The following is a 26,804-nucleotide window of genomic DNA, read 5'->3' as shown; positions in this document are numbered from 1 at the left end:
ATCTAAGGAGGGTGGAGAGGGAGTTTGATGGATGGGGTGTGCAGGGCGGGTGAGTAGGGGCTTCGCGGGAGGTTGGGGGGTGACGAGTGGGGGTCCTGGAACGGAAAGTGTGCTGTAAGGGGGCTTGGGGGTGGCCCCCAGGGACCCCATAGTGGGGTGTCCTCACTTGGAGCATGTGGGGTAGTGCCCATGTGATTGGGGGTGACATTGCCCATGGGTGGGGGTGTGGGGGACCCACAAGCTCAATCAGAGATCGGGGCACCCTTTCAAGATGGCGGCCTGAGCTCTGAGTTCAGCTCCTAGTGCTACAAATATGTGCTCAAACCAGTGAGCAACTCCCCAAGGCCTCAAAAAATGACTAAGCGTCATTGATTGGTGGTGGGGAACCCATCAGCGCTCTCCCTGAAAATGAACTTTAGAAAGTTTTCAAGAGAATCACGCCCTATTTTCCATCTGCCAAATTATTGTCCACTCGCTTAACCTATCAATATCCCTTTTATATCCTCTTCAAAGCCCATTCTTCCACCTGCCTCTGAGCCATCAGCAATTTTAGCAATCATATATTCAGTCCTTTCATCCAAGTCATGAATATAGTTTGCAAATAGGGAGGCTCTGGCGCTTATCCCTGTTATACTAGTTACTGCTTGCCAGCCTGAAAATGGCCTATTTATCCCTACTCTGCTTCCCGTCAGCTAGCCAATCTGCTAACAATGTTAATATATATTCCACTGCACCGTGAGCTCTTAATTGGTGTATTAACCTTCGATGTAGGACCTTGTCAAATGTCTGTTGGAAATCCGAGTTCGCCACATCTACGGCTGCTCGTTACATTCTCAAAGAGCTCTAATAGTTTAGTCAAGCATGATTTCCCTTACCAAAATTATTAAGATTTTCTAAATGCTCTGCGATAACCTCCTTAATAATAGCTTCCAGCATTTTCCCTCTGAATGGTGTTCGGCTGTAGCTTCAGGGATTCTGTCCCTCTCCTTGAATAGAGAAATTGCATTAACTATTTTCACATCTGATAGGACCTTTCCAAAATCTGGGGATATTGGAAAATTAAAACCAATGCATCTGCTGTCTTAGCAGCCACTTCTCGCTTAAGACCCTCGGATGAAGTCTATCAGGACCTGGAGCTTTGTCAGCCTTGTCCGAGTAATTTTATCAGTACCCTCTCCCTGGTGATTGTCGTTGTTTGTTGAAGCTCCTCCCTCTCTTTCACCTTGATTCACCATTATTTATGGGATGTTATTTATGTCTGCTACAGTGAAGACACACACACTATCTGTTCAATGCATCTGCCATGCCCTTCCCATTGTTCATTCCCCTGACACTCGCACACGATAGCACCCATGCTCACTTACTAGTTTAGCATCAGACTCTTGGTCACTGAGGAGCCGTGGAAAATGATGAAGTCACTTTCAGCTTGGACGTACTCGAATATTGAATCTCTCAATAGATTTGGATAACGAAAGTCTTATCAACAATCTCCGATTTCAAAACGAACAAGTATTCTAAGTAATAAATGCCACTTGCGTAGAGCATTCCAAATTCTGCCATCCTTTTGCATGAACGGATGTTTCCTAATTTCACTCCTGAGGGGTCTGACTTTAACTTTAGACTATGCCCTTTTGTCGAAGAAATTATAAGTCAGCACTTTGAGTTTTCGCCAAAGGTCCTTGAATTAAACACAAAGTTCATGGGGGGGTGGGGGGGGGGTGGGTTGGAGAGACCACAATCATTCCAATTGTCCCCCCTTTACAGAGGTAAAGGCAAGCAATTTATATGATACAGTAAGCAATATCTAGGACAGAAAGTATTCTTTAGATTAGCAAGAGACAGAAAACCGCGCAGGCCAGGAGTTAGGTTTTAATAACAGGCCTTGGGTTCCTTGCCTAAGAAAAATAATAATTGTAGCAAAACAATGTGCAGCTGTATGCTTGTTTACATTGTATGACCTTCTGACTATTTCATACAGAACTCAACTGAAATAAGGCTAAATATCCATCATGCTTTACGAATTACCTATTTCCATGAACTATAGGCAAGCAGCTGGTTAAAATGAATACAGGGTATTAAGGCAACTAATCCGCCAACTATGACCCTCTTATGGACTGACCTCATTAACACGACACCCTGTATGCTTCATCCGATGCCAGTGCTTATGTAGTTAAATTGTATATGTTGTGTTGCCCTATTATGTATTTTCTTTTATTCCCTTTTCTTCCTATGTACTTAATGAGCTGCTCGCAGAAAAATACGTTTCACTGTATCTCGGTACACGTGACAATAAACAAAACCAATCCAATCCAATCCAATAAAGTCCTTTCGATGCCCTTTGTTCTTGGCTCCCTAACTGTCAAAAATAGTTTCTCCCAATATACCCGGTCTGTTCCCCTTAATACCTTGAAAACTCGAGGTAGCCATTATCAGTGGCCTGAAACTCCAACACCTATTAGTTTATTTAAAAAGGAGCTTGTCATAATGCAGGTTTTGGATTATTAGTGGTCCATCTGAGTGGAAACCATCCAGTGAGCAGGGACTTATTTGAAGCAGTGGAATTAATTTCACTGCGAAGTTCGGGGCCGCACGGTTAGCACTGCTGCCTCACTACGCCGAGGACCCAGGTTTGATCCCAGCCCTGGGTCACTGTCTGTGTGGAGTTTGCACATTCCCCCCTGTGTCTGCGTGGGTCTCACCCCCGCAGCCCAAAAAGATGTGCAAGGTAGGTGGATTGGCCACACTAACTTGCCCCTTAATTGGGAAAAAAATCATTGGGTACAACAAAGTTTGTTTTTTTAAATTAACTATGAAGCAGGTTGACCATTAAGCTGATCCTTTGGGTGATATTGAAAATGAAAGATTCTCCTCGCTGACGAGCTTCTTCAGCAGAGGTAACAAAACTAGAGCCTCACCCACCCCCCCCCTAAGTTTCGAATGGCTATATTTGTGCAGAGTTCTTGTTGATATACTACTTGATGCAAAGGGAATGTTCCAATTGCTTTTTCCATCAAGTGTTTCACATGAGGAGAAGCACACTGCGGAGTTTAAACATTCATTTTAAATGGATGGAATGGACTTTCCACCCTCATTTCCCAAGTGTGGCTTCCTGCCAAGGGTGCCTGATTGAGCAATTATCATCTCGTATCTCGCGATATAAATCTTGAATGCGAAAAGGTTTCAGCTAGCTCGTAAGATTGCCGCGATTAACTCCTGACATTTTTATAATGCCGTGTTTTGTTTTTAATTTAAAAAAAAATGTCATTTAGATTTTATTTTAATGGAAAGTAACGTGAGACCGAATTGGTAACTGACATTCTGGATTTGTCTGACCAGTTGATGCTTTGATAGTGACACAACACCTTTTAAACTACTTAAGTTATCCTGTCTACTTGTAAGCAACAGCAGAATTGGTTCAAATGAAATATTTGTGAAGGGGGTGTATTTCAGTCATACACTTTTTAAAGAGACTCCACTCTCAAGAGCAGCTTAATGCACAGTACACAACATGGTATTTCCATCCTTATGAAACCTCATCCAAGTTATGTAGAGCAGTACTGGGAGATTTGCTTGTGTTGTTCTGATATAATTTGCACTTGCTTTTTTTCTTTAATTTAGTGTTTGATGTTGCTTTGTTCCGTGAAATGAAATGAAAATCGCTTATTGTCACAAGTAGGCTTCAAATGAAGTTACTGTGAAAAGCCCCTCGTCGCCACATTCCGGCGCCTGTTCGGGGAGGCTGGTACGGGAATTGAACCGTGCTGCTGGCCTGCCTTGGTCTGCTTTAAAAGCCAGCGATTTAGCCCAGTGTGCTAAACCATGGAGAGTCTGGCATAGATTGTTGGGTCTGTTTTCGGTGTGAGACACATGAGAACAAATTGCTTTTTTAAAATGAAAATAGAATGGGTTTATCTCGAGATTTTCTGATCTGCAAGTCGGGCTAGCCTGAAGTTGGGAGACGTGGGCAGGTAGTGAGAATTTCATCTTTCCGTAAGGGAATTCAAGAACTCTCCCACCTCTTCTCGAACTCTCCCAAAAAAATCTGTTGACGTTAAGGTCAGTTGAACATTTTTAAAGCAGAGATTGATCATTTTTTTTTGAACCATGGAGTTAACGTTGGCACAGACTTAAGGGGCTGAATGGCCACCCTCTGGTCCTCGCTGTACAATTTGCCGCCGACTTGGCCTGGGCAAGTAACGGGCTGGGCAAGTCACCTCTGAGAAAGAATCTCATGGTAGCTCGATATGAGCTTTCTCCTGAAATAAGGGAAATTGCACTGATGTATCCTGCTCTTCATTACTTTTTCAAACATCATCAGGAGCCTGTCGTGTCAACGTTCAACGGCGGATGTTATTTAAAGAAAATACATATCCAAAAAGCTGCAGTTGTAAAATGCAGTTGTACAAACAATATAATAATATAATCTTCATTATTTTCACAAATGGGCTTGCATTAACACCACAATAAATTTACTGTGAAACTCCACTAGTCGCCACACTCTGGTGCCTGTTCGGGTCACAAGAGAAAATTCCGAATGTTTAATTCACCTAACAGCACGTCCTTCGGGACTTGTAGGAGGAAACTGGAGCACCCGGAGGAAACCCACCCAGACATGAGGGGAAGGTGCAGACTCCACACAGACAGTGGCCCAAGCCAGGAATCAAACCTGGGACCCTGGCGCTGTGAAGCAACAGTGCTAACCACTGTGCTACCATGCTGCCATTCATTTCAATGTACTAACATTTATCCAGATTTTTACATAAATATTCAAAAAAAAGTTACAAATTTATTCACATTAAAACTGTGGATGAAGTAATTCCCATGTTCAGATGTTTAGATCTCAGACAGAACTTGATAAAAAAATTAAGTGCAACTGTTATTTTTAGAATGAAAGAATTTATTTTAGGATCTTCGTTTCTCGAGGGGCAAAACCTTCACTTTTGGGTGTGAAAGTTAATCTCTGTTTCTCGCCAGTCTTAACACATCTGACTGGGTTTCTGAGTGACAGCACAAACTTTGTTTCAAGGCTTGTTGCCAAGTTTCTCTACACATTTTTTTCATGCTTTTTTAAAAAAATATTTGGAAGGTTGCATATTCTGTGTCTTTTGAACTTTTCTACTGACGTCACCGGAGTTACCAAAACAGATCAGAGGCCTCATTCTGTGCGGCAACTATATTAATAACTTGAAGTTGAAGACACTTTAAATTTGGTGGCAAACAACATTGGAGCTATTGAGACATTGGCTCAAGGCTGAATCGTGGATTTACAATATAGAAAGTCTGAAGTAAGGCTTTCACAAATTGCTGTAATTCCAGTTACGTGTGATTCACCAATAATCGCTTTTGTGTTCTCTTGCCATCACTGTAGTGCTTGATACTGCGGGTCAAGAAGAGTTCAGTGCCATGAGGGAGCAGTACATGAGGACGGGCGATGGGTTTCTCATAGTCTACTCAGTCACTGACAAGGCCAGCTTTGAACATGTGGACAGGTTTCACCAGCTGATCCTGCGGGTCAAAGACAGGTGAGTGTCTGCAGAATTGCTGTTCTAAATTAAGTACTGTGAGCTGCTCTTCCTCAAACACTTCCTCCATTCTCTCTCTCTCTTTTAAGGCTTGAATTTTTGCATTTGAATACTTGATACACATTGATCTTCTAAAGGTGTTAACCCACTCACTTTAAACTGATTAATTCTTCCTTTAAAATGCAGGAGAATGTTAGACATGTATGATAAACACAGCAGTAGAGATCATAACTGGAAGCAGGAAGTAGGTTTTTGGCCCTTTGAGCTTTCTCTGCCATTCAATAATATCATTGCTGATCGAGGAAGTAGTTTCACTCGTGTAGCTTTGGGCATGCCACACAGCCTTGTGATCAGAAGCAGCTATTATGTGCACAGATCTCACACATGACACTTAAATAAATGACCAGTAGTAATCTGTTTTTGTGATGCATGTCTGCAGCTAAATGTTGACCAGGATGACCTGAGAGTGTCTCTGCTGACCCTCGCGCAGTTCCACAGGACCTTTTTACATCCACCTTGGGCAGACAGGGTTTTGCTTTAATCTCACATCTGAGAGGCAGCGTTTCTGACAGTGCTCAAGTCACTGGAGTAGGGCTTGAAACCACGGGATGGGTGTGGGGAGTTGTGGGGTAAGGGAGGGATTGAGTCGGGAGGGCATGGGGGATGTTATTGGGTAGTGACAGTCACAGCTGGTAAATACACCAGCATTGCAAACTGGGCTATAGTCTTGTCATGGTCCCTTTGTGGAGACCAATAAAGTGAGAGAGAGAACTGAACTTCTAAATGACCCTTCCTGAAATCTCAACAGATAAGATTTCACTTTGATACCTATTGCTGTAACACTTGAGCCCAAAATTGGGATAAATTCAACATGAATTATGAGCAATTTGCATTCAACTATAAAGTATAAATTACACACCTAAATGTCAGAGGCAATCCCACAAATTTACTCCGCAGTCCACTCAAAGATATGTCATTAACTTGAGTGCCAAAGCCCTCCAAAATCTGTCTTTATCATGGAAGAATTTCAGCTCCCCTTCTCCCAGGATCTACCCCGATCCCGAAGCAGCAGTAGAGCACCAACCAGTCTGAAATCCACGGCAGCACTCCACCAAAATGCCATCAAGGAAATGGCAAAACCGAAACCTCGGTGACATTCCTTTACCACCAGAACTTGCTTACAATAATCTTCAAGGTACAGATACCGCTGCACCTACTATATTTGCCTATGCCCAGCTACTATATCCAGTCTCTTGTCTTCTTCGCCTGACCTCAGAGGGATCATTGTCTGAGCTCGGTTAGATGTGTCCTTTTTAAAAAATCTGCTTTCAACCAGTTTCAGTTGTTTCCAATCTCCGTTTCAGTCTTACTTTCCCTAGAAACCTAAAGTTTTGGTTTCCCTATTTTCCTGGCTCGTGTCTGTCTCCAAAAATAATAAGCCTTGAAACCATGGATTTCATTGCTGTCCAAATGCTACATTTGGCAGAAACCTCAGCAATGTTTTTTTAAATTTGTTTGTCTTCTTGTGGAGGGCAATGTCACTGGTTTGTGTCTGGTTTTCACTCTGCAGCAGAGTTTATGACCTTCTCTGCAATGCTGATATTAGGGGCTAAACATTTTCACTCTTCGATGACATTCCTTATTAATGCGGTCGTTAATCTGATTTTTAAATTGGCTATGCCTCCATGTTAAGTAGCAGACAGTGACGTTATGACACGTCAAGTGTTCTCGTCTATTATTAATACGAACATGTTTTAATCTTTTGTCCTGTCGAGCCCTTTTTTTTAATAAAAGAACAGGTGAGTCTTGGTCTGAAATTACTGGCTTGAAGGAGTTGATAATGTAGCTTGCACAGACCTGAATTCATCTTTTTGCAGCAATGCAGTCAGGGAACCGGAATGACACCACATCAGTTGTGCTTGTGTTAATCCAGCTTTCCTGCGCTGTCTGGTTCAGGCTTAAGGCTAACCTAAACACAAAAGTGAACAACAGGGTTAGTCTTCATTTGACAGGGTAAAGATAAATTGGCAGTAGAGGTGGGGACCATTATCAAAATCTGCATTTTATTTTGGATTTCTAGGCAGCAGTAGGACATCTGACAGCTCGGACCTGCTCTGCCATTTAGCTGATCTTCTACCTCAGTGCCCTTTTCCCTGCACTATCTTCAAATCCTTTGATATCGGTCTTGACTGTACTCGGAACTCCTAAGATTCAGCACCCTCTTGAGTGAATAAAGTCCTCCTTGTCACTGTCCTAAATGGCCTGCCGCTTTACTATGAGACTACTGGTTCATGACTCCTCCAACCAGGGGAAACACCTTCCAACATCTCTTCACCGCGCCAGGGAGCCAGGTTCGATTCTCAGCTTGGGTCACTGACTGTATAGAGTCTGCACGTTCTCCCCGTGTCTGTGTGGGTTTCCTCCGGGTGCTCCGGTTTCCTTCCACAAGTCCCGAAATGCGTGCTTGTTCAATGAATTGGACATTCTGAATTCTCCCTCGGTGTACCCGAACAGGCACAGTAGTGTGACGACTAGGGGATTTTCACAGTAACTTCATTGCAGTGTTGTGTAAGCCTACTTGTGACACTAATAAAGATAATACCTTGTCGAACCCTGTAATAATTTTGTTATCTTCAATGAGATCATCTCTTTCTACTAAACACTAGATAATATAGGCGCTCTCCCCTCATTTGGACAATTGCACCATCTCATGGATTAGTCTAGTAAACCCTAGTTGCGCTTGCTCTATGGCAAGTGTGTCTTCTGGTTAGGAGGTTAAAAATGGCATACAATATCCCAGGTGTGACCTCACAAAGGCTTCATACAATTGCAGCAAATCTGATTTACTTCTGCACTCAAATCCTCTGCAATAAAAGCCAACATACCATTTGCCTTCCGAATTGCTTGTTGCACCTGCATGTTGCATTTCAGTGATTTATGACACCAAGTCCTTTTCAACATCAAGACATTCCAATCTCGCACACTTAAGAAATACTCTGCTCTTCTGTTATTCCTGCCAAAATGAATAACTTCACATTTTTTGAAATAATAAGTACATTGGCAGAATTACTGTTCTTAAAACATAAAAGTTCACAGAGAGCAATAGGTGACCATTCAGCCCATCTTCTCTGTGCCCAGTTCTCTGAAAGAGACATCCACCTAATCCCAATTTTCAGTCCTGTATTTTGCATTTTTCAGATAGTTAGCCCAACTTTCTTTGCATTGAGTTTCGAGGTTTGTTTTCATTCTCCGCATACAGCTCGATTTTCAAAAAGAAATATCCCAACTGGATGATTGCTGTTTTTGTGCGTTCTTGGGATGTGGCAAGGCCGACATTTATTGTCCGTCACAAGTTGCCCTTGAGACGTTGGTGGTGGGCTGCCACCTTAAACACATTGCAGATTGTGGTTTGATATAGCTGGTGGCTTCAGGTGTTAATATCTTGGTCAGTTACATTGTTACGGTTCAGAGAAACAGGTGATGGGTATTAATTGCTTTTTTGAGCACCTATAAATAGGGGATGGTTGGGACACTGGGGGCGGGATTCTCTCAGCCCATGGATGGGCCGAAGAATCCCCGCGACCGCGCCAAACTGGCATGCGATTCCGCAGAGCAGAGAATCGGCGGCATTTGGTGCCGGCGTGTTTGGCGCCCCGCCGTTCGCGGGCTGCTCTACGCGGCCGGCCCACCGATTCTCGGCCCGGGATGGGCCAAGCGGCCGCAGTTAAAAAGTTGAGTCCCGCTGGCGCCGTCGACACCTGCTCGCAGCCAGCAGGAACTCTGCGTGCAAGGGTCGGGTTGCGGCCCGTGGGTGGGGGAGGGGGGGCTCCGTCCCCGCGGGGTGGGGGGGGTCTCCGATGCAGCCTGCCCCTGTACTCCTGCACCATGTTTGTCGGGGCCGACACGTTGAAGGAGGCCATCGTCAGAATTACGTTTGTCGGGGCCAGAATTACTCCTGCCAGCAGCCCGTTCACGCTGTCGTAAAACGCGATGGCGTTTACGACCGTGTGGACATTTTGCCGCGGGATGGGAGAATCCCGCGTAGGGTGTGTGAGAAGTCAATAAACTCAACAAAATAAAGCACAGTGTCTTGGTTTCAGCTTCCCCAATCGGCTTGGATCATATTGACATGCTGAGCCACATCAGGGGGCATCTGACAGTCATTCTCATTAGAACGTGAGTGGAGTCGCGTACATGTCAGACTGGATAATTTCATTCATCAAAGGACATTAATGAACCAATTTTATGTTTTTACAGCAATCTGTCAGATTTAGCATTCCGCTAACAGCTATCAGCTTTTATTACTAGTTTTTACAATTGGAATTTAAATTTTCGAGCTTCCTATCTAATAGCATTGTGAGAATCCCTTCATCGCACACAGTACAGCAGTCAAGAGGACAGCTGATCATCATGTCCCCAAAGGCAATGATAGGCAATATATGCTGGCCTTGCAAAGGGGGCCCATATTTCAAAAATGAAGAACAACTATTCTACTGTACGCACCAATGTCTGTTTTTATTCAAATGTCTCTTTTTCAGTCGGTAATCTAAATGTACTGGTTTTTAAAATGACTATTCCTGTCACTCTCTTGTCTAAACTAATCTACTGGGTGATAACACTGGTTGAATAGAAGGTGTGAGGAGAATGTCTGATGCTGGGACTGCAGCAGACATTGTGAACTAAATAATCCTTCCAGAATATTCCAAAATTAATGTGGACTGAAAATGAAGTGCAGCATCTCATTATAAACCTCGGCAGCCCGCTGAGAATTTTCCAGACAGTGAATTACTTTCAAGTAAGTGATTGTCAGAATCTTGTTTTGCCATATTTAGAATATGGTTTGAGGATCTTGAACGCGAGATTTTAATGCAATAGTCATTAACTGGTACAGTAGCCATATTTTTTTTGGCGGGGTGGGGGGGGGGGGTGGGGTGGGATATGGATGTCACTGGCATTCCCTGTGCCCAAGCTTCTTTGCTGTTGAGAATTTATAAAATCCCTATAGGACAGAAGGAGGCCATTCATCCATCGGGTCTGCACCGACCCGTAAGGGCACCCCACCCGAACCCACTTCCCTCACTCTACCCCTGTAACCCCACCTAACCTCCTGATCTTTGGACTTTGGACGGGAAACCGGAACACCTAGAGGAAACCCACGGAGAGAACGTGCAAACTCCACAGAGACAGTCACCTGAGGCCAGAATTGAATCCGGGTCCCTGACGCTGGGAGCCAGCGGTGTTAACCACTGCCCACCGTGCCTAGAAGGTAGAAGGAAGCTGCCTTTTAGCATGACAATATGAAGAAGGTACTTCCATAATGTTGTTAGGCAGGAATTCAAGTTGTTAGATTACAGGACTAATTATCCAGAGAGCAGAAATTTAATTTATGAACAATTCAATGTATATTTTACTTTTATAGAAAATTCTAATATTGTTGCATAGTCCTTGATGTGAATGATCGTATGATCTTAAGTGTGCGATCTCTGAGCAGAGAAGGCAGACCATGGAACGTGCCAGTTCTCGCAAACTGTTGTAACCATTGGCAGATGGTTTCTGTACGAGCTGAAGCTACCCTCTTGGTGTTGCTTCTGCCCAGAAAAGCCTCAGTCATCCAAGAGGTATGGCTTTGATCAGCTCTGCTCTTCACTGGCAAACCAGACTTGGCTCCACTTTTTGCACCCTTAAGAGGCCCGCTCTCCTGGCCAGACCATGAAAATGACTCCATCAATCAAGCTGTATGGTCTGGGCCATCAAATATCAGGACCTTGGGACCACAAATACTTCATTCTGTGTAGGATTAATGTATTGTTTTTTGTTTATTTGACTTCCGTTCTTGCCCACATTTGTTTCCAAGATGAAATTTAATTCCCTTTGTGTTTCAGAAATTTCACGGGACTTCACTTTCCTACTTAAGTAAAATCCCTTCCAAATTCCTTTTTTTTTTCTCAAGTTGCTTAACATAGAATTAGCAAAAGCCTGCGTTTTGTTGACCCTGTAATATTCTGACTTGTTTGTGTAAATTTATAGAAGCTCAGGTCAGTCTCTCTAGCTCAGCAAGTTTTGACGAGCTTCGCAGTCAAATTTCAATAAAGTTGTTTTTAATTTGCAGATGTTTTTAATTTGTATGTGATGTGTTAGGCAGGTTGGTTCAACGATGACTGCAAATGGATGCAGGGAAGCTAGAAACAAACGTCTTAACACCAGAGATGATCCAACACTGTTTTATTTAAACTATGAACTGCTGTACATGTTCAGCTGTGGGTTGACACTCTACTAATCCTACTGACAACCTCTTACTAACTCGACCAGATCTACTAGCTACCACATGGCAATAATGTCCACTGACTTGTGCACTCTGACTGTCTCAGTGTCAGGGTCCCGAAAAGAGCGGGAGTCTTAATGCCCTGTGGGCTTTATAGTGGTGATGTCTTGTCTGGTGATTGGTTGTTCTGTGTTGTGCGTTCATTGGCCATCCTATGTGTCAATCACTGCCTGTCTGCATCTCATTATATACATGAGTGGATATTATGACAGTATGTTGCTCAAACTAGCTTTCAGTAAAGTGCGAGAAAACTTCTTTAGATCCTTTTAACTTGAGAAACGTTCCTTGCTCAGAGTTGGAATCAAGTGGCAGCATTGATTCCAGTGTCTATTGGCTTTGAATTAGAAGGTTGTGGGTTTGAGCCCTGGTCCAGAGTCTAGAGCACTTAATCTAGGCTGGCAATTCAGTGCCCAATCGCACAGTCAGATGCTGGTTTTCCGAGGTCCTGTCCGCCTTATCAGTTAAACATAGAATATCTGGTGCTACTATTTGAAGAAAAGCAGGAGAGTTCTCCTGGTGTCTTGACCACTGTTTGTCCCAAAACCAACAACTTCACCCAAACAGATGAGAATCATTGGTGTGGGCACTCACTGTATAAATATTAATTGACATATTTCCCATATTACAACAGCGTCTACACTTCAGATGTATATTATTGACAGTGAAGCATTTTCAGACATCATGAAGTTGTGAAAGGCTCTGTTAAATCCAAGTGTATTTGTTCTTGCATTGTTGCATTTTCTTTTATAAATTTAGTGTATTCAATTAATTTTTTCCAATTAAGGGGCAATTTGGTGTGGCCAGTCCACCTACCCTGCACATCTTTTTGAGTTGTATGGGCAAACCCACGCAAACACAGGGAGAATGTGCAAACTCCACACGGACAATGACCCAGAGCCGGGATCAAACCTGGGACCTCGGCGCCGTGAGGCAACTGTGCTAACCACTTGCGTCACCGTGCTGCCCTGACCACCTGCTTATCTGATGGGTAAATGGACAACTATCCTGGTGTGGCACCAAGACATACCCACCAGAACAAATGCATGTTTCATTCACAATCTGTGCTGAGCTAGCTGATATCAACTACACAGCAATTAGTCATTGCATTCAATCTCGACTTTCCATGGAATAATTCAACAAAACCGAATGAATAGGAGCAGGAGTAGAATGTATGGTCTGGCGAGTCTGTACTACCATTCAATGAGATCATGGCTGATATTCTACCTCCACTTCAATTTCCTGCTCTATCCCTATGTTCCTTGATTCTCTTAGATGTCCCCAATGTTATTGATCTCTGTCTCGGATAGACTCGATGGCCAAGTATCCCATTGATTTCTGGGATGGGGAATTCCAAAGATTTACAACCCTCTGAGTGAAGAAATCTGTCATCTTCGCAGTCCCAAATGGCCAATCAGATATCATGAGACCATGACCTTTTAGTTCTGGACCCGTTGTCCAGGGGAAATGTTAAAATCAAGTGGCCACAGCTAATGCTTTACATGCAGTCTTCAAGTCAGGATAGTATTAACTTGGCTATGGTGTTCCACATGGTCAAATAGACAACACTCAATTGTCCAGGATTATCCACCAAGAAAAATGAGTATGTACTTATCAGTCTGCTTCGGGGGAAGAGGGGAGAAAAATGAGGATATAAAGAAGCCATAGAACAGGAGAATTGAAGCCTGTCAACTAGAAATTCCATCTGGAAATAATTGAGGTCAATAATACAAAGAAAATTTTCAACCAACACAAACGACCCTTTAAGTCTGTTCATCGTTTTAGTTGAAACGTTGGGAATCCATGGGGTATTGTTTGTTTCCCATTGATGACGCCGGCCACATTACAGGGCCACTTGATTGAAAGCAGAGCGATGCCAACACCGATCTCCGCCTGTTCACCTGCAAGGTGATTTGACAACAAGCTAACTAAATTGCTTTGACAATTTGGGAGCTGTGCTGATGATTTAATATTTTGGCATTAGTGCTCCAGGTCCTGCCCTACAGATCCTGCTTGGCCAGTGGTATTTTCGAAGATAAATGCATGGCCATGAAGGCAGCAGAACCAGAAGTTCAACATATTTCTCGGATTTGGCCAGTTAAACAAATAGAATTTTTAAAAATGATGCTCGGCTGGTTAATTGTAAATGATGCTCAATTTTATCTTTTGGTTTTAGTTTGAAAGACCATATTAAACTGTTTTGATAGCACTTTTAAACAAAGTAAATGCTGTCAAAAGGGTACTGTTGAACTTTTATGCTCAGACCAGTGATTCCAAATAGAAAGCATGTTCATAGAATCCTTACAGTGCAGAAAGAAGGAGGCCATTTGAGTCTGCTGTGACTCTCTGAAAAACCGCTCTACCTAGGCACACTCCCCGCCCTATCGCTGTAACCGCACCTAACCTACACATCTCTGCGCTGTGGGAGAAAACCAGAGGAAACCCATGCAGACACTGGGAGAACGTGCAAACTCCACACAGTCACCCAATGCCGGAATCGAACCCAGGTCCCCGAGGGGCAGCAGTGCTAACCACAGTGTCATGTGAGAGTACCTTTAAGAAATGGATGTTTAAGCAATGTACCTTTTAAGCTCATATTACTGAAGTGATGTCAGAGGGTGGGGGGGGGGGGGGGGAGCTGCTGAGCTCACTTCTGCTTTTTGGGAGTTTTAGTTTCAGTTTTGAAAAAAGCTTGGGTGTGTCTGCATTTGCAGTAAGCTGGATCTGCTGTGATCTCTACCAGGAAAGAATATCTCTGAATCATTTGGGTGATTTAAACTCATAATAGTAATGTCTTTAACCTGATGTGTTTCTGTTTAAAGGTGTTAAGTCTTTTGGAGGTTTGAAGGAACATTTTGAGGGATTATTTAGTGTTGTATTATTTTCAGGATTATCTTTGAAGTAAGGGGTGTTAGGGATCCTATGTTTATTTAAAAAGGTTAAGTTGAATTCATGGAATAAACATTGTTTTGTGTTTAAAAACCCACGTGTCCATAATTGTAATACCACACCTGGAGACCAAGCCGTGTGCTCCAAAAGCAATAATACATTGGTTGAACTCCATGATACATTTTGGGGTTCTGAAGACGCCGCTCCCATAACCACAGTGCCACCGTTGTGATATTTAGTATTGTATGACTATTTAGTTTATGTAAATTTCTCGAACCCCATGTTGTGGTCTGCTGTGAAGGTGCATGGTTTTACTGATGTGCAAACATTTTTTCCCCTCCTTCTGGTTGTCCCTCTTTATTCGTTCTCCCCTCACGGTTGTGGTTTGTGCTGATTGTGGTTCCATGTATGGCATCTGATACTTCACTATGTATTCTTGCTGGTGGCTTGAGAATGGAAGGGAAAGGTTCATGGATTAGTCCCCCATGTTCCAGAAGAACAGCTTCCAGTTCGGATCACTAAACAGCAGGAGAATTGGCATTAATTATCATATTCTTCTCAAATAGAAAATAGCGCCACCAATGGTAGACACCCCCTCCCCCCCCCTCAACAACCTCCCGGCCTGCATGGCGCAGTTGCCGATGGTGAATTAAGCTGTTGTTTGGAGGAAGTGCTGAACTAGTTTTATTGATTCTTTGTTTTTTTCCAGACTGGATTTAGATCTGGAACTGATTTTTGCCTACGTACGTGTTTCCCATACTTTTCATTTTGTTAAATGTTTTCCAGGTATTTTTATGGCAAACGGGTTCCATGAGAACAGGAGTAGGCCTTTCAGCCCTTCGAGCCTATTCCGCCATTTAATACAATCATGGCTGATTTTGCATGTCAATGCCTTTTATACCCATTATCCCAATGAAATGCATCGGTTGTGATGCTATTGCTTGGTTTAATCTCTGTTTCTATTTGATTTGTTGCAGAGAGTCTTTCCCCATGATTCTGGTGGCCAATAAGGTTGATCTGATGCACTTGCGAAAAGTCACAAGTGAACAAGGGCGAGAGATGGCTGCTAAGTACAATGTAAGTTTCCAATATATCAAGGGAGGGGCTTCACGTCCAAATTCTTCCCAACTTAGAAAATATATTTTTTATTGGTATTAAATTGCTACTATCTCATTCTGCATGAGAGGTTCTTTCTGTCATGAAGCCAAGTGATATATTTTCCAGCTCTGACCACCTTCTGTTATTGTTTGTGAACACTTGTTTCAATGCGGAGGCGGAATTGGTCCTTGCGCTCTAGATCGCTGGTATTTCTTTCTCCGGCTCCTGTTCCGGGCCTCCTCTTGCCATCGGGTGTCCTCGAAGAATTGTGTCCCTTCAATCAGGAATTTCCTCAAAGTAGATCTCTCTGAGCACCCAGGCGTTGGCAGCACGGGAGCATTGTGGATAGCACAAATGCTTCACAGCGCCAGGGTCCCAGGTTCGATTCCCCGCTGGGTCACTGTCTGTGTGGAGTCTGCACATTCTCCCAGTGTGTGCGTGGGTTTCCTCCGGGTGCTCCGGTTTCCTCCCACAGTCCAAAGATGTGCAGGTTAGGTGGATTGGCCATGATAAATTGCCCTCAGTGTCCAAATTGCCCCTTAGTGTTAGGTGGGATTTCTGGGTTATGGGGATAGGGTGGAGGTGTGGGCTTGGGTAGGGTGCTCTTTCCAAGAGCCAGTGCAGACTCGATGGGCCGAATGGCCTCCTTCTGCACTGGAAATTCTATTAAATTCTATGTTGTATTTCTTGAGGCAAATCGGGTGTTTGGGGGATTTCCTCAAACATGTCCTCTGCTCTGATTATGGTTTAGGAGTTCTTTGAAGTGTTCCCTCCATTGAAGGCTGATTGTTCCACAAGATTTCTGTCCTGACTCTGGACTGGTTTGAGGCCGAGACTCCCGACGGCATTGCTCTCTGGATCAATGAAACTTTCGAACCTCTCCACATTGGCACGGTGGCAATCCAAGGAAGGAAGAGAACACCAACATTGCTTTGTACCTTTTTGAGTAGACTAAATGGGATGCTACCTGAATGATACCATATTGTTTTGATTTGCAGCAGGCTGAGTTCCCAGTCTGCTTGTTCAGCACAGCAATCGTGACTTACTGACATCCAGGAAGGCCCACGGCATTGAGTGACCATTGCAAAACTACTGTGCAGCTTTATGTTGTTCGAGTGTTGCTGCCAGTTCTTTATGTCTCCCTCGCAGCACAAGTAGGGTGAATTTAATACACAGGCAACTTCATCTGCATTGAAATAATACACCCACACTCAGCACTATTTTACTGAACAAAGGATCACTTAATTAGTGCCGTGCAATAGATTCAGCATGCGAATTATTACAAGTTTCATCACATCGATGTTGCATTGTTGCCATGGCCACCGATTTATTTCAACACCATGCTATTTTTAGCTGCCTAGCTCAGTCATTTCACTTGTACTCCTCCTCCCTATTTGAATGCAAATCCATCTTGTGGTCGCAAAAGTTTGAACTTGACTAGAATTAGCCTGCTTTCCTGTTCATTTCATTAACTATATATGGTTGCTAAACAGAAATATTCTCATGTCTTGGGCACCCTGATCTCTACAAGTGTCTCAGATTCGTGTGTAACAAATAGATCTCTTTCTGCTTTTGGTGAGTCTGTGCAGTTACCAAATGTCACTGCTGAAATTTGGAGCACCGACCACCAGTGTGCATATAAAGTACTTCCAGGTCGGGTATAGCATGGCTTAGATGGTTTAGTAGCCATGGAAGAGTCCAGAAACGAGAGTCGAAAATGGTTTATTTACAGAAGAAATGTATTTACAAGTAACAGTCCCAGTCTGGACTGCACTACAGCTCCGCTCCTCTCCGGCCCAGCTTTTATAGTACTGTTAACTAGCCCCTGATGGGCTCCGTCCTTCACCAGGGAGCTCGTACTCTATAAGGCCCATGGGGAAGTTAATACTGTAGGGTCATCCCCGTGGGTCTCCTGGGGGATACAACAGATGCAGAGTAATATGTTCCTCTTTTGTACCAATGTACATTATTTCACTTGCCTGTTTTGCCTCCATGGGCTACTCCCCATGGAATTGCTAATTACGTTCTCTCCGCCAGTTAAAGCAGCCACCGGTGTGGCCATGGCAGCAGTTAATCATTTTCCAACAAAATCAAGCTGAGAGTTGGTGAATCGCTTCAATTCTGATGCTGGGAGAAAGCTCCCCAAGGACTGTTCTCCTCGTTTCTCCACACCTTTGCTTGTTGCGCTTTCCTCCTCAGTTGCTCGCAGGACCCTCCAATATTCAATTTCAAATTGTCTGCCATCATCGTTCTCTTTCTCCCTCTTGACTTACACCCCTCTGATCTTCCTTCAGCAAATGGTCAGTCTCACTTCGTGGTCTTTTCTTGCTGATATTGACGACTGTAATGACCTCTCTGCCTCTACCATCCTGAGAACTCCTTCAATGCTCTTGGCATTCTCTCCAACTGATAATAAGAACTAGGAGCAGGAGTAGGCCATCTGGCCCCTCAAGCCTGCTCCGCCATTCAATTAGATCATGGCTGATCTTTTGTGGACTCAGCTCCACTTTCCGGCCCGAACACCATAACCCTTAATCCCTTTATTCTTCAAAAAACTATCTATCTTTACCTTAAAAACATGTAATGAAGGAGCCTCAACTGCTTCACTGGGCAAGGAATTCCATAGATTCACAACCCTTTGGGTGAAGAAGTTCCTCCTAAACTCAGTCCTAAATCTACTTCCCCTTATTTTGAGGCTATGTCCCCTAGTTCTGCTGTCACCCGCCAGTGGAAACAACCTGCCCGCATCTATCCTATCTATTCCCTTCATAATTTTAAATGTTTCTATAAGATCCCCCCTCATCCATCTAAATTCCAACGAGTACAGTCCCAGTCTACTCAACCTCTCCTCATAATCCAACCCCTTCAACTCTGGGATTAACCTAGTGAATCTCCTCTGCACACCCTCCAGCGCCAGTACGTCCTTTCTCAAGTAAGGAGACCAAAACTGAACACAATACCCCAGGTGTGGCCGCACTAACACCTTATACAATTGCAACATAACCTCCCTAGTCTTAAACTCCATCCCTCTAGCAATGAAGGACAAAATTCCATTTGCCTTCTTAATCACCTGTTGCACTTGTAAACCAACCTTCTGTGACTCATGCACTAGCACACCCAAGTCTCTCTGAACAGCGTCATGCTTCAATATTTTATCGTTTAAATAATAATCCCGTTTGCTGTTATTCCTACCAAAATGGATAACCTCACATTTGTCAACATTGTATTCCATCTGCCAGACCCGAGCCCATTCACTTAACCTATCCAAATCCCTCTGCAGACTTCCAGCATCCTCTGCACTTTTCGCTTTACCACTCATCTTAGTGTCATCTGCAAACTTGGACACATTGCCCTTGGTCCCCAACTCCAAATCATCTATGTAAATTCTGAACAATTGTGGGCCCAACACGGATCCCTGAGGGACACCACTAGCTACTGATTGCCAACCAGAGAAACACCCATTTATCCCAACTCTTTGCTTTCTATTAATTAACCAATCCTCTATCCATGCTACTACTTTACCCTTAATGCAATGCATCTTTATCTTATGCAGCAACCTTTTGTGTGGCACCTTGTCAAAGGCTTTCTGGAAATCCAGATATACCACATCCATCGGCTCCCCGTTATCTACTGCACTGGTAATGTCCTCAAAAAATTCCACTAAATTAGTTAGGCATGACCTGCCTTTTACGAACCCATGCTGCGTCTGCCCATGGCATCTTCTAACTTCACCCTGTTTATGCTCAGAGGCAATTTGGTACCATGGGACATTTCATTACTTTAACGGCCCGACAGAGATTGTTAGGTAAGCTGCCTGTATTGATAAATAGCACTAACCATTTGCCGTTTCAAGTGAAGTCCAGTTCCAAATGCATTGCTTATCAGACGTTGACTATGTCTATCAACCGTGGATGAAGGTTGTCATATTGTACAGTATACCAAACCACACACCTGAACCAGGAGTTTCAAAATTGTCATTGAGTAATCTTTTTTTCTTTTGATGGGATCCAACTGTTTGAGACCCACCAACCAACCCTTATCTGTGACATTGGTAAATAGGCCTTGCGGTCCACTTAGATGGGTGCAGTCACAAGACCATTCTAGAAAGAGTTGACCATGCAATGTTCCTCTCAGTAACATCTTGGTGTTACTCACAGGATTTCGGCCGGCACTGCAGACTCCTCAATAATAGTCGGTATGACCTGACCCACTAGGTAGATAGCCTACATGCCCATTTCTGACGGGCCAATAATTCCTTGTCTCTGAATTCCATATAAGGTTCTTTGGGTGGGTTTGGAATTGGAATCAGGCTGGGAGTTTTAGATGCAGCAGTCTTCGGAGTTTCAAAAAGGCATAGATCTTGTTGCCTTTGGCTGCTGCTAATGTTCTTTTGTCGACTGCCCAGATTTCTCACTCGTTCTTGGAATAATAGTTTTGTTATCTGAAGACTGTTTGTTATCTGAAGATGAGGTGCAATACCTTTTCTGGTCAGCTTGGGTCTTGTATGTCTCTTGTGGGGACCATTAATTTGAATTGTTTTTTGTGGTTAGCACTTTTCTCCCTCAGGGCCGGGACCCCAGTTTGATTCCAGCCTTGGGTGACTGTATAGAGTTTCTCCCCTTATCTGGGTGGGTTTCCTCTGGGTGCTCCGGTTTCCTCCCACAGTCCAAAGATGTGCATGTCAGTTGGAATGGTCATGCTAAATTGCTCCTTGGTGTCCAGGGATGTGTAGGTTAGGTTAGGGCGGGGTGGACGGGGAGTGGGCCTGGGGCTCTTTCGGAGAGTTGGTGCAGACTTGATGGGCTGAATAGCTTCCTTGTGCACTGTAGGGATACTATACTACTATACTATACGAGAAAGAGATGCAGCAGAACATGCTGTTGAATCTCTTTGGCAGGCGCCAAATTTTCTTTTGTAGTTCCCTACTTCCCACAATGTGCATTGCCTCCCTCCAGCTACCAAAATGTTGCCATTAGAATAACCAATGGTAAATATTCTAGCATTACCGTCTGCCTCCGTGTTATGGGAAAATCAGCATTGACCCCACACCAATTATAAGTGGCGGGACGGTATATCAAACTAAAAGCTGTTCTGTTTTGCACGTCCCTATTTATTGCAAACTGGATAGAGGTGTGTTTTGAAATTCTATCTTGAATGTCATCCGTAACCCTGGAAGGCATCAAATAGCTTGTGTTCACATAAGAGTTGAATTCAATACCATCCTCCTTGTTGATATTTGACCCCAGTGCACCAGCTGGCTGAGAATTCTCGATAAGATACAGGGTTTGAATCCCAATAATTATGTTCTTGCTTTGTTCCTCACTGGTAATAAACACTTTTTTTTGCTCCAGATCCCTTACATAGAAACTAGTGCCAAGGATCCACCTCTGAATGTTGACAAAGCCTTTCATGATCTTGTGCGAGTCATAAGGTAGGTACTTGAAATTTGTTCAGGCTGCACTAATATTCATCTGTTCCGTATTCAGTGTGATTTTCTGGAATCTCTCTAATGCAGAGACATCTTTAATGATGTGTAAATAAAAAGATTGTATGTGAACTTGGGTGAATGGTGTCACATGATTGTTAGTGACCAGTTACAATGAAATATTCCTTTTTGGAGCGTGTTTTTTTTTAATTCTTCAACCTGAAATTGGGGCAGAACAGTATAGCAGTGGTTAGCACTGTTGCCTCATGGAGACGAGAACCCGGGTTCGGCCCCCGCCCCGGGTCACTGTCCATGTGGAGTTTGTACATTCTCCCCCATGTCTGCATGGGTCTCACTCCCACAATCCAAAAAGATGTGTAGGGTACGTGGATTGGCCACGCTAAATTGCCCCTTAATGGAGGGAGGGGGGAAGAATTGGGTCCTCTAAATTTAAAAATAAAATAAAATCACAGGAATCATCAAAGGTTTACGACACAGAAAGAGGCCATTCGGTGGATTTTACCAGTCAATGAAGAGCCACCCAGTCTAATCCCTCCTCTCTGCACTGGGTCTGTCGCCCTACAGATCACAGCTCGTTAAGTAGACATGCAAGGACGTTTTTTAAAAAATGAAATGAAATGAAAATCGCTTAGTGTCACAAGTAGGCTTGAAATGAAGTTACTGTGAAAAGCCCCTAGTCGCCACATTCCGGCGCCTGTTCGGGGAGGCTGGTACGGGAATCGAACCGTCCTGCTGGCCTGCCTTGGTCTGCTTTAAAAGCCAGCGATTTAGCCCAGTGTGCTAAACCAGAGCTTCTACCTTGATCATGCTTTCGGTCAGACAGTTCCAGGTCCCTGCCATCCTCTGACTGAAAATGTGTTTCCTCTTGCCTCCCCCACCCCCGGCAAAAAAAAAAATCTGCCACTTACTTTAAACCCATTGTACCCTGTTTTGTGACCCTCCTGCTAAGGTGAATGGAATAAATAGGGTTGGCCCATCTCAGCCCCTCCATTTCATACACAATATTAATCTAGGAATGCTGTGTACTTTCACTGGATGCTTGACAGTAAAAGCACTTCAGGACAATAAAGTTTACCTTAAAAATATTTGTTGCTATGGTGATAAAAACTTTCACAGTTTGAATTGTCCATTCGATTTTAAAAAAATGTTTTAAAAATGAAACCGAGTAATTCCACTGCCTGGTTACTCTTATTGCCTCATCTGTATCTTCTCCCACCCACCCCCCACCCCACCCTACCCTGCTCATTTAAATCTGTTTTCCAATCCGTCTATTGTTTTTTTTTTCCCCCACATTCATCCAGGAACTGAACTGACCATCCACTTAAATAGTGTTGCTCCAAGGCCTGGTCCGAGGCTGGGAATTCTGTGTAGTGTAACTCGCTACCTGACCGGGCGGGCGGCATGTGGTGCAGTGGTTAGCACTTGGGACTGCGGCGCTGAGGACCCCGGGTTCGAATCCCGGTCCTGGGTCACTGTCCGTGTGGACTTTGCGCATTTTCTCCCCGTGTCTGCGAGGGTTTTACCCCCGCAACCCAAAAGATGTGAAGGTTAAGTGGATTGGCCACGCTAAATTGCCTCTTAATTGGAACAAAAAAAAAATGTTTTTTTTTAAAAAGAACTCTACCTAAAGCCTGCCCACCATCTACAAGGCACATGTCAGGGGTATGATGGAAAACTCCACTTGTCTGGTTGAGTGCAGCTCCAACAACACTCTCTAAGTGTTTTACCACCAGGACACGTCTGCCTGCTTGATTGGCCTCCGTTGCACTGTAGAGATTCTGATACTATTCGAACAGCAGGAACCAAATTTTCTCTTCCACCCCCCCCCCCCCCCTCCCCAATAAGAAAACAAAGCAGTCCATTGACCTAAAGTGTGAGAATAATGAAACATTTGGCAAAGCCAGGGCATTAACTCGAGATGTGCTGTTTCTTTTTGCATCTCATTCCAAACAGGCAACAAATACCAGAGAAGAGCCAGAAAAAGAAGAAAGCAAAATGGCGTGGAGACAGGACAGCTGGCTCGAACAAACTGCAATGCTCAGTCATGTGACCAGCCTCTCTGCCTCCTTGAAAGCTGCTATTGTTCAATTCAATAGGAACGTTGAACCCAGTGCTAAGTTATGTACCGCTTGTGTGCTACACAGGGACCTTTCATACTGTGCGCAGTAAACTGTAGCAGTGTTATGTATGGGACAGGGGGTGGGGGGAGGGGGTTTTGTGGGAAACCCTCTCTCCCTCCATGGAACACGTTTGCACTCTGGATAAGGACCTGCCTTCTGAAATGCAAAGGCACCTCGTCTGGCTTCACTCGAACCGAAGTTGGCAGAGAAGCCACTTTTTTTTTTCACTTCTAACTGTAAGTCGTGCGTCAAACTGTACTGCTGCACTGCACTGAGCTGTCATGTGTCCAACCCGGCGAGCGACATGGCACCTTGTCTCATTTTCCAAGATGCAGGAGAGCGTTTCAAAAACCCACCTGGTGGAGAGAGGAGAGAGTGGAATGGTAAAGGAGAGAATTGAATTGCATCTATCTGCAGTTGCTTCAAACTTGGCTCGCAGCAGACTCAGTCCATAAATTGAACAACTGCAGTTCACTTCCTCTCTTCCCAAACCCATTCACAATCTTTTTTTTTAAATGTATAAAGAAAAGCTTCATGTTACTCGCCCCATTCAATTGTGGCTGCACATAGCTCACAGTCTGCAAATACTCATTGCAAAAGGGAAGAACGTCGCAGAAAAGGAGGGGTTCAAAAACAACTCTTTTTGTCTTGGGGTTTTCTTGTTGTAATTGTTAAAATATCTGCACTTTTTTGATGGGTTTACAACCCCATTTTATACACTTGGTTGTTAAAACTGCACTGCAATTTGATTTGTTTAAACAAAGTTTTTGTATAAATGGCACCTTTTCTGGTACCAGACATGTGAAAAGAATATTGCTGTAACTGACCAAGAACAAAGTGCTCCCTTTCCCGAGCGAGCCAGCAAACAACTGAAACCTAACCTTTTGTTCTCGTGCCGTTTCCCTCTGGCATGCTGTTTTCTGCAGCCAGGGAAAGGGAACATTAAGTCACAGGCTTGTTTCTCATTTATCCAGCTGGAGCTTGAGCTCATAGGCAAAGTGGAATTCTCATGGCAAAGTGGGCTGAGCATGGGTGGAGGGAACTTGCAAGCTGTGTTTTAAAATTCTATTTCAATTGCTGCAACGGAAGCAGGAACATTTGATGTTCCTGGGAGCATGCAGGAGCTAACTTACATACAGAAAAGCCGAATCGCCCTCTAGGTGATCTTTACAGTGGCCTCTTAAGTGAAATGGGACTTTCTAACTTTTAAGGGTTTTTTTCAGCACCTTGTGGCGTTCACACTATTATTTAGGTCCATGCTTTGGTTATTTTCTCCTCCCCCCCCGCCCCTCCACCCATCGCAGTTAATGTTCTGTTGCCATAGTGAGTGACTTTACTAAGAGCTTGGGGCATTGCTCTAGATGTCACTACATCCAGAGTATGTCACTACATCTAGAGTAATGTCACTACATCTAGAGTAATGTCACGTGACCAGGGCTGTGTGAAACCCTATAGTTGGCGTCATTCCAGCAATGCTGAGCCTTTGGCCATGCAGTCATTGATGACCAATTGGGAAATCATGCAGTTGCTCCTGAACAGGTCTGAGCAACTATAGAATTAAAAGTGTCATTGCCCACGCTGTGGCAGATTTTCCTCCCCACATGGGTTCAGCATCAGCTCCAGGGGCTCAGCCCTTGCAACCTGAAGATTCTGCCAGTAGACAGCTGGAAAAATTCACACTGCTGCTTTCGACTGAACAACTGTTTATAAGCCTTGCAAGAGAGCACATACTATGGTTGACTGTTTAATGCCCATAATAAACATGCAAATGTGGGAGGGAGTGCCCCAGAGTGCCTCTGTTAATGAAGTATTTAGATGTGCAGCCACCGATGTGTAAATAAACATGGCAGCCAATTTGTGCCCAGAGAGAACAGCAACAAAATGAAATAAATGATGAGCTAATCTATTAATGGCGTAGTGGGATAACTATTTGCCACAAGACTCCCCCCACCTCTGTGTCGAATCTCTTCATCCACAAGAAGGAAGTACTATGTTTAGCATTTCATCTGAAAGGTGGCATCAGTGACCACGCCTCGCAGTCCCCCGCAGTACCTCACTGGGCTGTCAGCTGAGCTTGTGTTCTACCGTTCACTGGCATAGGTCCTTTAGTCTGTGATGTGAGTGCAGTGTCTGCATCAGGTCTGCCACTGTACTGGCCTTTCACCTCCTGACAGCAGCTCAAATCCAGCCCAGACCAGCAAGAGGAAGATCGCTTCACGTTGGCTGGAAGGATTTTGATCGAAATAGGCTTGAGCAGACTAACCACCAGCACAAAACCATCCCTAACTTGTTAACCATCGGCTATCGTCCTCCCTCCGCGAGCCTGCAGGAGGGTTGTCATGGGGGAAATGTAAAATGATGGCTCACAGAAAGCTGTCTTGATGTTGGGGTCGAGCTGTGTTGCTGGGCCACAGTAGAGTTGACTTGCTCCACAATTATAAATATGGTAATTGGATCCTCCTGCTCAGTTGGTGCTTAGCTGCCAGAATAATTTATTAAGACTCATGACGTTGTGGCATATTTCTGTTGACACAGTTTCCGTTTTACATAGTAGGATTGGAAAAGTTGTCCACAGATGGCGTGATCGCAACCAAGCTTTTCCTTGTATTTCGTAATGCTGCATAGTTACCTAGTGACATGAATTGTTGGCACCGGCTAATTGCTGGTTGCAATATACCAGTGAATTTAGTAAATGACAGTGATGTCAGAGTATCTCGACCTTCTGTTTTTGAAAGTGCAATTTGGTATCTATATCCATTCGTTAAATTGTTTACACAGCAGTCTGAAGGGATGACGACACCCCTTCAGTGTCTGGTACCAGAGAGGAAAAAGGGCTTGGAACTTTGGACTGCACCTTTTAAACTGTACGAATACCACACCCGTGGAAAACCCGCAGAAGGCCATGTTTCCAACTCAACTGCCATACCTGTTCCTAATAGCGGACTATCGTTCTAGTGAAAAGTAAACTGGTGACGTTTAAGGGTTAACCATGGCACTGTGTGAATAGCATTAATCTGCAAGATGAACTTGAGCAGTTACAAAGACAGCAGCCATCTGAATCTCTTGGCACCTGCTGCACTTCAAGTTAGAGGTTTTGTGTGGTAAATTGTATAATGTGACCTTAATTGCAAAAAAACAAAATGAGGAAAAAAGATTCTAAACAAGCGATGTAATATTTTAATAAAATTCTAACTGGAGAACTGTTATCTGTGAAATTGTTTTGAGGAATGCTTGCACATGCAGCAATGGATAGACTGAATTAACCAATTCTCATTCCTCCCAAACTCGTTTTTGGATTTTAACGTAGGATGTGAAAAATATCCCAAGTGAATTTAATCACCTGCCTAACGAGTGGTCTAAACTGAAATTCTGCTGGAGTCGTATGAGCAGGAAGAGACCATTCGGCCCAT

The 26,804-nt window shown here is 43.9% G+C and overlaps 1 protein-coding gene across 3 annotated transcripts in view; it reads left to right on the top strand.

Annotated features, from left to right (window-relative positions):
• Positions 1-26,594, top strand: part of si:ch73-116o1.2 (ras-related protein M-Ras) — a 71,674-nt gene extending 45,080 nt beyond the window's left edge. For all 3 annotated transcript variants that reach the window (XM_038790060.1, XM_038790059.1, XM_038790061.1), the window contains 4 exons: positions 5,369-5,522; positions 15,708-15,807; positions 21,180-21,259; positions 23,228-26,594. In XM_038790060.1, the coding sequence (XP_038645988.1) occupies positions 5,369-5,522; positions 15,708-15,807; positions 21,180-21,259; positions 23,228-23,324 (431 nt within the window). In that variant the 3' untranslated portion in view covers positions 23,325-26,594. The remainder of the gene's footprint in view (positions 1-5,368; positions 5,523-15,707; positions 15,808-21,179; positions 21,260-23,227) is intronic.
• The last annotated feature ends 210 nt before the right edge of the window (positions 26,595-26,804 follow it).

This window comes from Scyliorhinus canicula, chromosome 2 (assembly GCF_902713615.1).
Source record: "Scyliorhinus canicula chromosome 2, sScyCan1.1, whole genome shotgun sequence".
NCBI classification, from domain to species: Eukaryota; Metazoa; Chordata; class Chondrichthyes; order Carcharhiniformes; family Scyliorhinidae; genus Scyliorhinus; species Scyliorhinus canicula.
Note: the sequence above shows the minus strand (reverse complement) of the source record. Positions and strands in the feature narration are given on the sequence as shown.